The sequence below is a fragment of the Myotis yumanensis genome, unplaced genomic scaffold, assembly GCF_028538775.1.
Source record: "Myotis yumanensis isolate MYYU_CA2020_CCGP unplaced genomic scaffold, mMyoYum1.0.hap1 SCAF_4, whole genome shotgun sequence".
NCBI lineage: Eukaryota > Metazoa > Chordata > Mammalia > Chiroptera > Vespertilionidae > Myotis > Myotis yumanensis.
Genome location: NW_027223755.1, coordinates 111,667,088 through 111,680,876, shown reverse-complemented (window position 1 = coordinate 111,680,876; position 13,789 = coordinate 111,667,088). Strand labels below are relative to the sequence as shown.

Sequence of the window (13,789 nt, the reverse complement as noted above, 5' to 3'; positions counted from 1 at the left end):
GATTTAAAGAGAATTTTGCTGCACTTACTGATGGATAAGGAGGCTTGAATAAACATCTACTTCCAATGAGTAGTCAATTGAAATAATATATGTATGATTTCTTTATAGATACTTATATTAGTCTTACTTTATACATGAAGCATTAAAAATTCACTAGAATTGATATGGATATGGAGTTTTCATTGACTTAATCTGCAACAGGATGTACACTTTTAGTTTTCATATTGAGTTACTTTTATCTGGTTATTTTATTTTACTATGTAGTTAACTAAAGGCCCGGTGCATGAAATTCATGCACTGGGGTGGGGATGTTTCTCAGCCCAGCCTGTGCCCTCTTGCAGTCTGGGACCCCTCACTCCTTACCCCTCACACGCAGCAGAGGTGAGAGAGGCTTCTGCCACCGCTACTGTGCTTGCCAGCTGTGAGCCTGGCTTCTGGCTGAGTGGCACTCCCTCTGTGGGAGCGCACTAACCACCAGGGGGCAGCTCCTACATTGAGCATCTGCCCCCTGGTGGTCAGTGCACATCATAGCGATCAGTTGTTCTGCCGTTCGGTCAATTTTCATATTAGGGTTTTATTATATAGGATTGTTTCTTTTCTATACTATTTATTTTCCCTTTCAGGAACTCCTATTGTGCTTGAGTGTAGAATTTCTCAAGTTATGGTAGACTTTCTGAAAATTTATGTTATACCTTTGTTTTTTCCTGTGGTTTCTAATTTAGTATTCCTTGCCTCAAAATGGCTTTCATTTTGACAATCATAGCTTTCTGAAAGACAGTGTTCATGAATATTCAGCTGATGGTGCTGGTCTATAGGAAAGGGAGGGCTCATGTTGAAGGAAGGACAAATTACATGGATCATTGTCATCTTCATATCTTGCCTCTTTGAATTAGGAGTTTACTGCAAGCCGTCATGCTTTTTTAGTTGCACTACACTTTGTCTAGAAATAGAGGAATTAGAAGAATAAAGGATTACTTGTCTTCTTTCAGTGACTTCCTTTTTCCCTTTTCATCAGCACTATAGATAAGAAAAACTACTTTTTCTCTTCTGATTGGTAGTCAGCATCCATCTCTAGTGCTGCTGAATATTTTTCCAAGTTTTATATCCTTATGGTTATTTCAGTGGGAGTTTAGCATGAGGGGTAAAGTAGAAGGATAGGATCTTGTAGATCTGCTTTTTTTCTTGGCATTTTTGTTCTTTATTATTTCAGTTGTTGGCATTGTTGCAATAATTTCTATTTTTTGTAGGTTTTGAAGGGAGGAGGGATGAAACCAATGTTATTACATATTCCATTATTTTATTAGATGAGCTACATACTAAGGGTATCAACATATAGATAATTCATAGTGGCAAAATTTAGAGTATCAACTATCTTTTTTCTTTGCTGTTTTAATCACAGAGCTTTCATTTATGGTAAATATCTCTTTTATATTTCAGAAATTGGTCTTAAGTGGAATAACCTTTGGAAACCGGCCAGCCTTGAGGATAACCTCATATTGGGCTATATGATGGGAATGCTTTTACTTGATGCTTTCTTGTATGGCCTTGTGACATGGTATGTAGAAGCTGTCTTTCCAGGAAAGTATGGTGTGTCCCAACCATGGAATTTTTTTCTTATGGTGAGTTCTAATGCTGCTGTTGTTGTGAAAGGTCATAGTTCTTATTTCACAAAATAAAATCAAAAGGTCAGTTGCAGAAAATCATTTTCATCTGTATACCAGCTATACTGAAATGCTAGCCATTTCATAATCTACCTCAAAGCCTTACACATATGCAAATGCACCTACCTATGCATAAGACACTGACATCCCATACATTAAAAATTATGAGGACTATAACCCTTCTTTAGTCAGGCAGTACGTAGTGAATTTGATTGGAGAATAAAGCAACCTAAAAGTCTCTGCAAAAGTTCTTCCCAAATAAATTAATATGTGATAGTTTCTTAGATCCTAGTGAGAAGAGCATTAAGTATTGCTCTTGCCTGTGTTCTCACCACCTGATTATTTTCAATTGCTAGAGTCTAGACCAATGTACTTAAAGTAGGATAACATCTGCATTTTAAACCTCCATGCCCCCTAACCATTACTGGATAATGGTACAAAGAAGTGCTCTGATCAAGTCTAGTAAAATGCATTGGCTATGACCTCATCTACACTAATAAAAAGAGAAACATGGTAATTAGCGTACGACCGCTACCCTTCCCATTGGCTAATCAGCATATCCTTATGCAAATTAACTGTCAGCCAAGATGGCGGCCGGCAGCCATGCACTGAAGCAAACAGGGAGGCTTGCTTGCTCCAGTGATGGCGAACTCCAACATTCCCCGCCTGACTTCCCCGCCTCTCAGCTGCAACTCTAAGAAACATTGTAACAAATATAGAAGCTAAACAAAACCCCAGAAACCGGCTTTCAGTCAGCCAGGCTTCAGCCAGCCGGACCGCAACATTGTATCAAATACAGAAGGTAAAGGCCAGAAACCTGCTTTCAGCAGCAAGGCCTCAGAGCTAAAGCTGGCCCAGAATAAAAAAAGAAAAAAGAAAAAAAGGAGCAGTTGGGAGCTTCAGTCACCCGCCAGCCTGAAAATGGCCCTCAGCCCCTCAGCCAGACTGGCCAGGCACCCCAGTGGGGCCCCCACCCTGATCCAGGACACCCTTCAGGGCAAACCAACCAGCCCCCACCCATGCACCAGGCCTCTATTCTATATAGTAAAAGGGTAATATGCCTCCCGGCACTGGGATCAGCGGAGCAGCGAGGCTCCCGGCACCGGGATCAGCGTGACAGGGGGCAGCGACCAAACCCCCTGATTGCCCAGCGGCTCTGTGTGTGACAGGGGGTGGGGCCACAACCTCCCTATCCGCCCTGCTCTGTTCGTGACAGGGGAAGGTGCCCCAATCCCCTGATCAGCTCTGCTCTGTGCCTGATAGTGGGGAGCTCCCCAATCCCCTAATCGCACTGCTGCTCTGTGTTTGACAGGGTGCGGCGCACCAACCCCCTGATCCGCCCTGCTCTGTGTGTGACAGGGTGCGGCGCCCCAACCCCCCCTTCCCCCCCCCCCCCCACGGGCCCTGCTCTGTGTGTGACAGGGTAGAGCCATAACCTCTCCATCGGCCCTGCCCTGAGTGTGACAGTGGCAGCGCCCCAACCCCCTGATCGGCCCTGCTCTGTGGGTGATAGAGGGTGGCGCCCCAACCCCCCTCCACGGGACTTGCTCTGTGTGTGACAGGGTAGAGCCATAACCTCCCCATTGGCCCTGCCCTGAGTGTGACAGGGTGCAGCGCCCCAACCCCCTGATCGCCCTGCTCTGTGTGTGACAGGCGGCGGTGCCCCAACTCCCCTATCGGCCCTGCTCTGTGCATGACAGGGGGGAGCTCCCCAACCCCCTGATCGGCCCTGCTCTGTGAGTGACAGGGGGCAGCGCCCCAATCCCCTGATTGGCCCTGCTCTGTGAGTGACGGGGCAGCGCCCCAACCCCCTGATTGGCCCTGCTCTGTGCGTGACAGGAGGTGGTGCTGCAACCTCCCCATCGACCCTGCCTTGAGTGTGACAGGGGGCGGTGCTCCAACCCCCCAATCGGCCCTACCCTGAGCATGACTGAGGGTGGCATCGCAACCTCCCCATCGACCCTGCCTTGAGTGTGACAGGGGGCAGTGCTCCAACCCCCCAATCGGCCCTACCCTGAGCGTGACTGAGGGTGGCATCACAACCTCCCGATCCGCCCTGCTCTGTGCATGACGGGGGTGGCGCCCCAACTCCCCAATCGGCCCTGCTCTGAGACTGACCAGGGGCTGCACCTAGGGATTGGGCATGCCCTCTGCCACCCGGGAGCAGGCCTAAGCCAGCAGGTCGTTATCTCCCGAGGGGTCCCAGACTGCGAGAGGGCACAGGCCGGGCTGGGGGAGCCCCTCTTCCCCCAAGTGCACAAATTTTTGTGCACCGGGCCTCTAGTTTTTTAATAATTCCATTATGTCCTTACTTCTTGAACACTAGCATTTTAAACGTTTTTGCTTCCAAACCCTGGAGTTTCAAATCATGCACAATTTGCTGCAAAATATAATCTTTGAAAATATTCTATAACTTTATCCATCTCACAAAATAAACCAAGCCAAAGTGTTTTCAAGTTCTTATAATGACACATTTCCATTTTTCACATTTTAATTGTAATTCAAATGGAATTCATATAACTTAGGGCAATGGTCAGCAAACTGTGGCTCGCGAGCCACATGCGGCTCTTTGGCCCCTTGAGTGTGGCTCTTCCACAAAATACCACGTGCGGGCGTGCACGTACAGTGCGATTGAAATTTCGTGGCCCATGCGTAGAAGTCAGTTTTCAGCCTCAGTGAGTCTATTTTGAAGAAGTACTGTTGATATTTGGCTCTGTTGACTAATGAGTTTGCCGACCACTGACTTAGGGAAACATTCATATAACTTAAAATTAACAATTTTAGAGTGAACAATTTAGTGTCATTTAATATGATTATAATGTATGTGCACATATCTAGTTTCAAGATATTTTCATCACTAAAAAATAAAACCCCATATCAATTAAGAAATCACATCTTAATTTTCCCTATCCTAAACTCCTAGCAACCACTAATCAGTCAACTGTTCAGGATATCCTATATAATAAAAGCCTAATATGCAAATTGACTGAATGGTGAAATGACCGGTCGCTATGATGAGCACTGACCACCAGGGGGCAGACACTCAATGCAGGAGCTGCCCCAGCCCACAGGCCCCAGGCCAGCCAAGATAGGTGCCAGCGGAAGTGCCCCCCAGTCGCCCTGCTGGTCACCCTGCAGAGGGAGGCAACCAGCAGCGACGGTGGGAGGCAGAGCCAATGAGCGGGTAGTGACAGGCTGGCCAAGGCAGGTGCCAGTGGAGGCCCCCCGATTGCATTGCTGATCACCCCACAGATTGGCCCTGGTCACCTGCCAGGCCTAGCGACGCTACCTGTGCACAAATTTTGTGCACCAGGCCTCTAGTTTCATATAAACGGAATCATACCACATGTGACCATTTATGTCTGCTTTCTTTAACTGAGCCTATTTTTTTTTTTTTAGTTTTATCCATGTTACAGTATGTATCAGTACGTTATTATTTTAGATTGCTGAATAACACTTCATTGTATGTATAAAAAACAACTTCTATATCTGTTCATCTGTAGTTGAACATATAGGACATATTTTGGCTAATTTTGAATAGCTATGCTATAAATATTTCAATACAAGTATTAGTTTGAATACTTATTTCAATTCTTTGGGGAATATACCTAAAAGTAGAATATCTCATTCATATGCTAATTCTGTGTTTAATATTTTCAAGAACCACAAAACTGTTTTCCACAGTGTCTGTACCATTTTACATTCCCATGAACAATATACAGGGTTCTAATTTCTAAACATCCTAACAAACACTTGTTATTCTCCTTTTTTCTTTTATTGTAACTATTAGAGGCCTGGTGCACAAAAATTTGTGCACTCGGTGGGGGGAGTCCCTCAGCCCAGCCTGTGCCCTCTTGCAGTCTGGGACCCCTTGGGGGATGTCCACCTGCTGGCTTAGGCTTGCTCCCCAGGGGGTTGGGCCTAAGCTGGCAGTCAGACATCCCTCTAGCAGCTGGGGAGCCCTTGGGGGATGTCCACTTGCCAGCAAGGAGCAGCCCTAAGCTGCAGTCAGACATCCTTAACGCTGCTGAGGAGGTGGGAGAGGCTCCCGCCACCACCGCTGTATGGGCAGCCGTCGGCTGTGGCTTGTGGGCTGAGCAGAGCTCCCCCTGTGGGAGTGCACTGACCACCAGGGGGCAGCTCCTGCATTGAGCATCTGGACCCTGGTGGTCAGTGTGTGTCATACTGACCAGTTATTCCCAGTCGTTTTGCTGTTAGGGTCAGTTTGCATATTACCATTTTATTATATAGGAGAGAGGCCTGGTGCACGGGTGGGGGCTGGCTGGTTTGCCCTGAAGGGTGTCCCGGATCAGGGTGGGGGTCCCCACTGGGTTGCCTGGCCAGCCTGGGTGAGGGGCTGATGGCTGTTTTCAGCTGGCCACACCCCCTTGAGGGTGGGGGGGGTCCCCACTGGGGTGCCTGGCCAGTCTGTGTGAGGGGCTGAGGGCCATTTTCAGGCTGGCCAAGCCCCCCGGCAACAGAAGCTCCCATCCTCTCCTTTTTTTCTTTTTCTTTTTTTATTCTGGGATTTATTTACCTTCTATAATTGAAACTTTGTAGCCTTGAGAGGAGCTTAGAGCTGGCCAGGGCGGGTGGGAGGGAAGCTTGGCTTCCTCCATCACCAGGCTAACACACGCCTCCTGCTCGCTCCAGCTCAGTGGCCATGGCTGGCTGAAAGCAGGTATCTGGGGTTTATTTATCTTCTATAATTGAAACTTTGTTGCTTTGAGTGGAGCTCAGAGCCGCCATGGCAGGGGGGAAGCTTGGCTTCCTCCATCATTGGGGCAACCAAGCCTCCTGCTTGCTCCAGCTCCATGGCTGCCGGCCACCATCTTGGTTGGGTTAATTTGCATATAGTCCTCTGATTGGCTGGTGGGTGTGGCTTAAGGCATAGAGAAGATATGGTCAGTTTGCATGTTTGTCTTTTATTAGTGTAGATTCTTATGGTTATAGAGTTGTGTCTTGGATTTTGATTTACATAACCTGATGACTAATGATGCTGAGACCTTTACATATACTTGAAAATATTATTTAGATAAATGTCTATTTAGTCCTGTGTGCATTTTTAATTGGGTTGTCTTTTTATGTATTCTCAACACTAGATCCTCATCAGAAGTATGGTTTATTAATATTTTCTTCCGTTCTATAGACTGATGTGTCTATAGACACATCATTCATTCTTTTGATGTGTCCTTTCATACACAAAATGTTTTAATTTTGCTTAACTCCAATTGGTATGTTATTTTTGTTGCTTGTGAAATTGGTATCTTATTTAAAGAGTCATTATCAAATCCAACGTTTACCCATATGTTTCCTTATAACAGTTTGGTGGTTCAATATTTTATATTTAACTCCTGGATCAATTTTGAGTTAATTTTTATATAGTGTGAGGTAGGGATCCAGTTTCATTCTTTTGCATGTGAATATTTGGTTGTTCCAGCACCACTCTTTGAAAAACATATCTTTCCCCATTGGACCCTTGATAAAAATCAGTTGGCCTTAGATGTATGGGTTTATTTTTCAACCCACATTTTTTTCCATTGAAAATGTATATATTAAGCCAGCACAATATTGTTCCGATTACTGTAGTTTTATAATAAGTTTTTTAATTAAATCTTTATTTTTCATATTATTACAGTTGTTCCTCTTTTTTTCCCCTCATAGCTCTCCTCCACCCAGTTCCCACCCCAGCCTCTGCCCTTACCCCTCCCACTGTCTTCATCCATAGGTGTACGATTTTTTTCCAGTCTCTTCCTGCACCCCCACATCCCTTTCCCTCCAAGAATTGTCAGTCCACTCCCTTTCCATGCCCCTGGTTCTATTATATTCAGCAGTTTACTCTGTTCATCAGATTTTTTATTCACTTGATTTTTAGATTCACTTGTTGATAGCTATGTATTTGCTGTTCATAGTTTTTATCTTTACCTTTTTCTTCTTCCTCTTCTTAAAGGATACCTTTCAGCGTTTCTTATAATACTGGTTTGGTGGTGATGAACTCCTTTAGCTTTTTCTTATCTGTGAAGCTCTTTATCTGACCTTCAATTCTGAATGATAGCTTTGCTGGATAAAGTAATATTGGCTGTAGGTTCTTGCTATTCATCACTTTGAATATTTCTTGCCACTCCCTTCTGGCCTGCAAAGTTTCTGTTGAGAAATCAGCTGACAGTCGTATGGGTACTCCCTTGTAGGTAACTGATTTTCTTTCTCTTGCTGCTTTTAGGATTCTCTCTTTGTCTTTTGCTCTTGGCATTTTAATGATGATGTGTCTTGGTGTGGTCCTCTTTGGATTCCTTTTGTTTGGGGTTCTCTGCACTTCCTGGACTTGTAAGTCCATTTCTTTCACCAGGTGGGGGAAGTTTTCTGTCATTATTTCTTCAAATAGGTTTTCAATATCTTGCCCTCTCTCTTCTTCTGGCACCCCTATAATTCGGATGTTGGTATGCTTGAAGTTATTGCAGAGGCTCCTTACACTATATTCATATTTTTGGAATCTTTTTTCTTTTTGTTTTTTCCAGTTGGGTGTTTTTTGTTTCTTCATATTTCAAATCTTTGATTTGATTCTTGCGATCCTCTTGTCTGCTGTTGGATCTCTGTATATTATTCTTTATTTCAGTCAGTGTATGCTTAATTTCTAGTTGGTCTTTTTTCATATCCTCGAGGGTCTCTCTAAATTTTATCGGCAGTTTCCAGAAAATTCTTGAAAAACCTTATAACCCGTGGTTTTGAACTCTATATCCAGTTGTTTGCTTTCCTCCATTCCTGTCATTTGTGACCTGTTTTTTTGTCTTCGCATTTTTTATGCTTCCCTGTGTTGGTAGAGTGGCTTTGTGTGCTAGGTGTCCTATAGGGCCCAGTGGCTCAGCTGCCCCAATTACCTGAGGTGGACACTCTTGGTGCACCCCTTGGGGGCTTTGTGCACAGTATTGTTGTAGTCTTTTTTGTAGTTAAGCCTTGATTGTTGTAGTTATCACTGGGAGGAATTGACCTCCAGGCCAGTTGGCAGTGAGAATCAGCTGTGTCTGCAGTGGGAGAACTTCTGTGCTGAAGACACCCTTCTGGGGCAAGACTTGCTTCAGTGGGGTTTTGGTGCTCACTGAGTCTGCCCCCTGAGTGTGTCCCTTATGGATCTGAGGAGTTGTAATCTGGATGGTCCCACTCTGACCACTGGGTACACTGGTTCTTGGATCTAAGGAGGTGCTAATTTAGCCTCTTCTTGAGGCTACCCAGAAGGAGTTATGAAGAGATATGCAGATTCCCCTTCCTTTTTTTGGAGTTTGGACATGCCCAGATGAGGCCCAGCTGTGAAGCAATGCAAGCTGCTGTGGGGCCTTGGGCCTTGGGCCTTCTCTTGGAAGTTCTGGGTCTGTCTGGCCCAGCTGCAATTTGTTAGGTAATTTTCAGATTGCAAAGGGCCAGGGCATTCATATGCAAAAGCCTCTGCCACAGTCTGGGTGGGGCGGGGTCTCAGGAAATCAACAGGGCAGAGCAAGCAGCTATGGCTGATCCTCAGCCCTGCCCTAAGATGCCCCATGACTCAGTATCCCGGTAATTGCTGCAAGCACCTCTGAGGGAAAGTTGCCCTCAAATTCAGAGTTCTGCCTGCTGCCAGACAGTCCAATTTCTCCCCATATGAGTCCTGGGTCCCCAGAGACTTCCCGGAACTGGAGTTCAGAGCTGTCGGGAGGTTGTAACTCTGTCCCGATTCAAAAAGACAGCCACGTCCTCAGGTGCCAGCCCCTTTCCGCGCGCGCTTGAGCCTCTGTACCTCTGCACTTTACTTCCGCAGCTCCTCTGAGTCTCAATGCTTTTCTCTTTCCTTCTAGTTGTAGAATTTCCACTCAGCCCGCCTTCCTGTAGTTCCGGATGATGTCCATTTTGTCTTTTAGTTGTATTTTTGAAGTTGTTGTGGGAGGCAGCAATTTCCGGTGTTTACCTATGCCGCCATCTTGGTTTCTCCTCTATTATAAGTTTTGAAATCTGAAAGTATGAGTCCTCCAACCTTTCTCTTCTTTTTTAAGATTGTTTTGACTATTAGAGGGCCCTTATAGTTCCATATTAACTTGAGGATCTGCTTTTTATTTCTGCAAAAATGGCCACTGGAATTTTCATGAATATTATAATGTGTCTGTTGATTACTTTAAATATTATTGCCATATGAAAAATATTTCAATTCATGAACTTTTTAAAGATATATTTTTATTAATTTTAGAGAAGGGAAGGGAAAGGAAATGGAGATAGAAACATCAATGATGAAAGAGAATCCTGCAGGCCCCCTACTGTGGATGGAGCCCACAACCTGGGCATGTGCCCTGAGTGGGAATCGAACCTGGGACCCTTCAGTCCACAGGCCGATGCTCTATTCACTGAGCCAAACCAACTAGGGCATGAACTTTCTATTTACATGTCTTTGAATTCTTTAACCAAGGTTTTTAGTGAGTCTTTTATTTCTTTGGTTAACTTTATTCCTGACTATTTTACTCTGTCAGATGCAATGAAATTATTAATATTCTTTCTTTGATTGTTCATTGATGGTATATAAAAACACAATTAATTTTTGCATGTTAATCTTGTATCCTGTATCTTTGCTGAATTTGTTTATTAGCTCTAGTAGTATGTGTAATGGTGATTCTTTGGGCTTTTTCTATGTGTGGAAATATATGTATTTTGTCATCTTTAAATATTAATAGTTTTACTTCTTCCTTTTCAATTTGGATGCCCTTTATTTCTGTTTCTTGCCTCATTGCTAAAACTAGTGTAGCAGTGAATACCAGAAATGAAAGGAGACATCCTTATCTTGTTCCTGATTTTAAAGAAAAACTTTTCAGTCTTTCACCATTGAGTATGATACTAGATTTGGGTTTCTCACATATGCCCTTGTCATTTTGAGAAAGTCCTCTTCTATTTCTAGTTTCCTGAGTGTCTTTAATCATGAAACCCTTTGTCAAACCCATTCATGTTGCTATCTCCCATACTTATATGGTTTATTCCATTTGTTAAATTGATGCAATATATTGCATTGATTGGTTTTCATATGTTGAACCTGCATTCATGGGATAATTCCCCCTTGATCATTTTGTATAATCATTTTGCTATGCTATGGGATTCAGTTTGCTAGCTTTTGTTTGAAGATTTTTTTTCATCTATATTGATAAGGGATATTGGTCCCTAGTTTCTTTCTTCATGATACCTTTGCCTGGCTTTGCTGTCAGAGTAATGCTGAGCTCACAGAATGAGTGAGAAAATGTTTCCTCCTCTTACACTTTTTGGAAGACTTGGGGAAAAATTGTTGTTAATCTTATTTAAATGTTTGGTATAGTTCACCAGTGAAGCCATCTGCTCAACTTTTCTTTGTAGGGAGGTTTTGATCACTGATTCATGTGCGTTACATGTATAGATCTGTTCAAATGTAGTGTTTCATTTCTTAATGCATGTTTTGGTAATTACATTTTGGCTTTCTTTGTAGCGTTCATACTGGTATGGCCGTCCAGGAATTAGAAGGAAAGAGGAAGACATGAAAGGCTATGGAAGAACTCAAAGCAAATATTTTGAGGCTGAACCAACTGGTTTGGTGGCAAGTATCCAGATCAAACATTTGCATAAGGTATTATTTCAAAGGCAAATCCTTTATTATCCCTGCCCAGAGGTCCTGGGCAGGTCAGTTGAAGGGGACCATGGGCAGGCCAGATGGCAGCATCCATAAATGAGCTAACTAGTAGGCTCTATGTGTGGGCCAGGTACTTGCATCCATAGGCAGGTAGTCCTGGTGCCAGACTCTGCATATGGTTGGGCAAGGTGCTAGGGTCCATGGGCAGCCCTGGTGCCAGGGTCCATAGGAGAGACTGGTTACTCTGCTTCTCCTTTAGTTTATGTTTGCCTGTTATATTTTCCCCATTCTTTTGCTATTTACCTATTTGTGTCTATAATTGAAGGATACTTTTATATACATATATAAACATTTGGTTAGTGCATGCTCTTTATTCAATGTGATTCTTGCTGCTTTTTAATTGAGGAGTTCAGGCCATTTACATTTTTAATTTTTCAGTTACAGGTTACATTTCATACTATTTTGTATTTCAGGCCATTTACAGTTAATGTGATTATTTATATTTTTGTTATGGTTTCCATTTAGCATTTATTTGATTTCTAATTCTCCCATATATTCTTTGTTTTCTTCCTCTTTCTTGCCTTCTCTTGAATCACTGATTATATTCCTGAGATTCCATTATATCTCCCTTTCTCTATAATTTTGTTTTGATATTTAACTGGTTTATCTTTGATACATTTTACAACTCTGACTTATCACAGTCTTCCTTCAAATGGAACCATTTCACATATAGTATAAGAACCTTACGTCAATTATACTTTTATTTTTATACTCAGACCTTTCATGCTGTTATTGTCATACATTTTACTTAGACATATATGATAAAACCTGCAATATTTTGTTACCAGGGTTCTTGATTTTCCATTTATATTTTAAGGAAGTTGAGGACAATGTGGTATATAATTACCAGTGTGCTTAATAATTATAGTGTTCTCCATTTCTTTGTTTATATCTAGGTTTCCATCTGGTATAATTTTCCTTCTGCCTCACAGAGTATCTTTGACCTTTTTTCTTTTTAATTCGGGTATGCTAAGTGATTAATTCCTTCAGATTTTCTATGTCTAAAAGAGCCTTTATTTTATCTTTGCTTTTGAAAGATATTGTCACTCATATAGGATGTTAGGTTAAAGATGTTGTTCCACTGTCTATTCACAGGCATTGTTTCTAATTTTTCCTGGATGATTTTAAGGTGTTTATTTAGCAGTGGTTTTATGCAATTTAATAATGATGCTTCTTGGTAGTAGTTTTATTCTTGTCCTTTGGGTCTGTTGAGCTTTGAATGAGTAGGTTTACTGTTTTCATAAAATTTGAAAAACTTTTGACCATTAGTTATCCAGTTATTTTAATGTCCCATACAGTGTCTGTTGGAGTTGCAGAGTTGTGTGGTCATACGCACACAGGCAATGAGAGAGGGCAGGGTCTGAACCACGGGCACACTGTGAATAAGGTCTGAATTGCATGCTTGAGTGGCAGGAGCAAAAAGTGGGTCAGCAGACGCCCACCCTACAGAGCTGCTCCCCACTGCTGGGCCTGGCGGTTGTCTTTCAGACAAAGAAAGTGAATCACAGAGCCCTGCCACTAATTAGACTCCCAAAACCCACTTCCCGTTGCCCTTAGAGTTGGCTCCAGGAGTGTATTATCTGTAGGCCCAGAGCTGTTGCAGTAGAAAGTTTCCCTCTGTGACTGAACTCCAGGAGGGGTGCTTGGGCTGGATCCATGGAGGGCAGGGGGAAAATTAGTGATATCGAAGATAGGAATCAAGAAAAGATGCAGAGGGAAGAAGAGAGAAACCTGAGAATAAAGAAATGTGAAAGAGCTCTATGAGACCTCTCTTATTCCATCAAAAAAGTAACATCAGAATCACTGGCATAGTGGAGGAAGAAGAGTGGGAGTATGGAATGGAGAGTCTATTCAAACAACTAGTATGTGAGAACTTCTGAAATCAATGGAAAGAACTAGATCCTCAAATCCAAGAAGCAAACAGAGCACCTAGTTACCTCAATCCAAAGAGGAACTTGGTAATGAAGATGTCAAAAATTAATGACATAGAAAAAGTCCTCAAAGCATCCAGGAAAAAGAAGGCGTGACCTACAAAGGAAAACCCATCAGAATGTCACCCAACTTCTCAGCAGAAACTCTACAAGCCAGAACAGAGTGGAACCAAATATTCAAATGTCTAAAAACGAGAAATTACCAACCATGCATGTATCCAGCAAACTTATCCTTTAAATATGAAGGAGAAATAAGAATATTCCGAGGAACCAAGATGGTGGCATAGGTTAACGCCAGAGTTTGCTGCCTCGAACAACCACTTCAAAAATACAACTAAAAGACAGAATGGACATCATCCAGAACCACAGGAAGGCTGGCTGAGTGGAAGTTCTACAACTAGGAGAAAAGAGGAAACCATACGAGATTCAGAGCAGGCGCAGTGCTGAAGTGAAATACTAAGGTACGGAGTGCATGTGGAGTGGGCAGGAGGCGAGGGCGCGATTGTTGTTTTCAATCGGGAGGGAGTTTCAGA

The 13,789-nt window shown here is 43.1% G+C and overlaps 1 protein-coding gene across 1 annotated transcript in view; it reads left to right on the top strand.

The window, feature by feature from the left end:
- LOC139009403 (phospholipid-transporting ATPase ABCA3-like) overlaps positions 1 to 13,789 on the top strand; it is a 383,929-nt gene that overhangs the window by 124,818 nt on the left and 245,322 nt on the right. The window contains exons 9-10 of the mRNA XM_070413702.1: positions 1,438 to 1,619; positions 11,125 to 11,262. Coding sequence (XP_070269803.1) covers positions 1,438 to 1,619; positions 11,125 to 11,262 — 320 coding nt within the window. The remainder of the gene's footprint in view (positions 1 to 1,437; positions 1,620 to 11,124; positions 11,263 to 13,789) is intronic.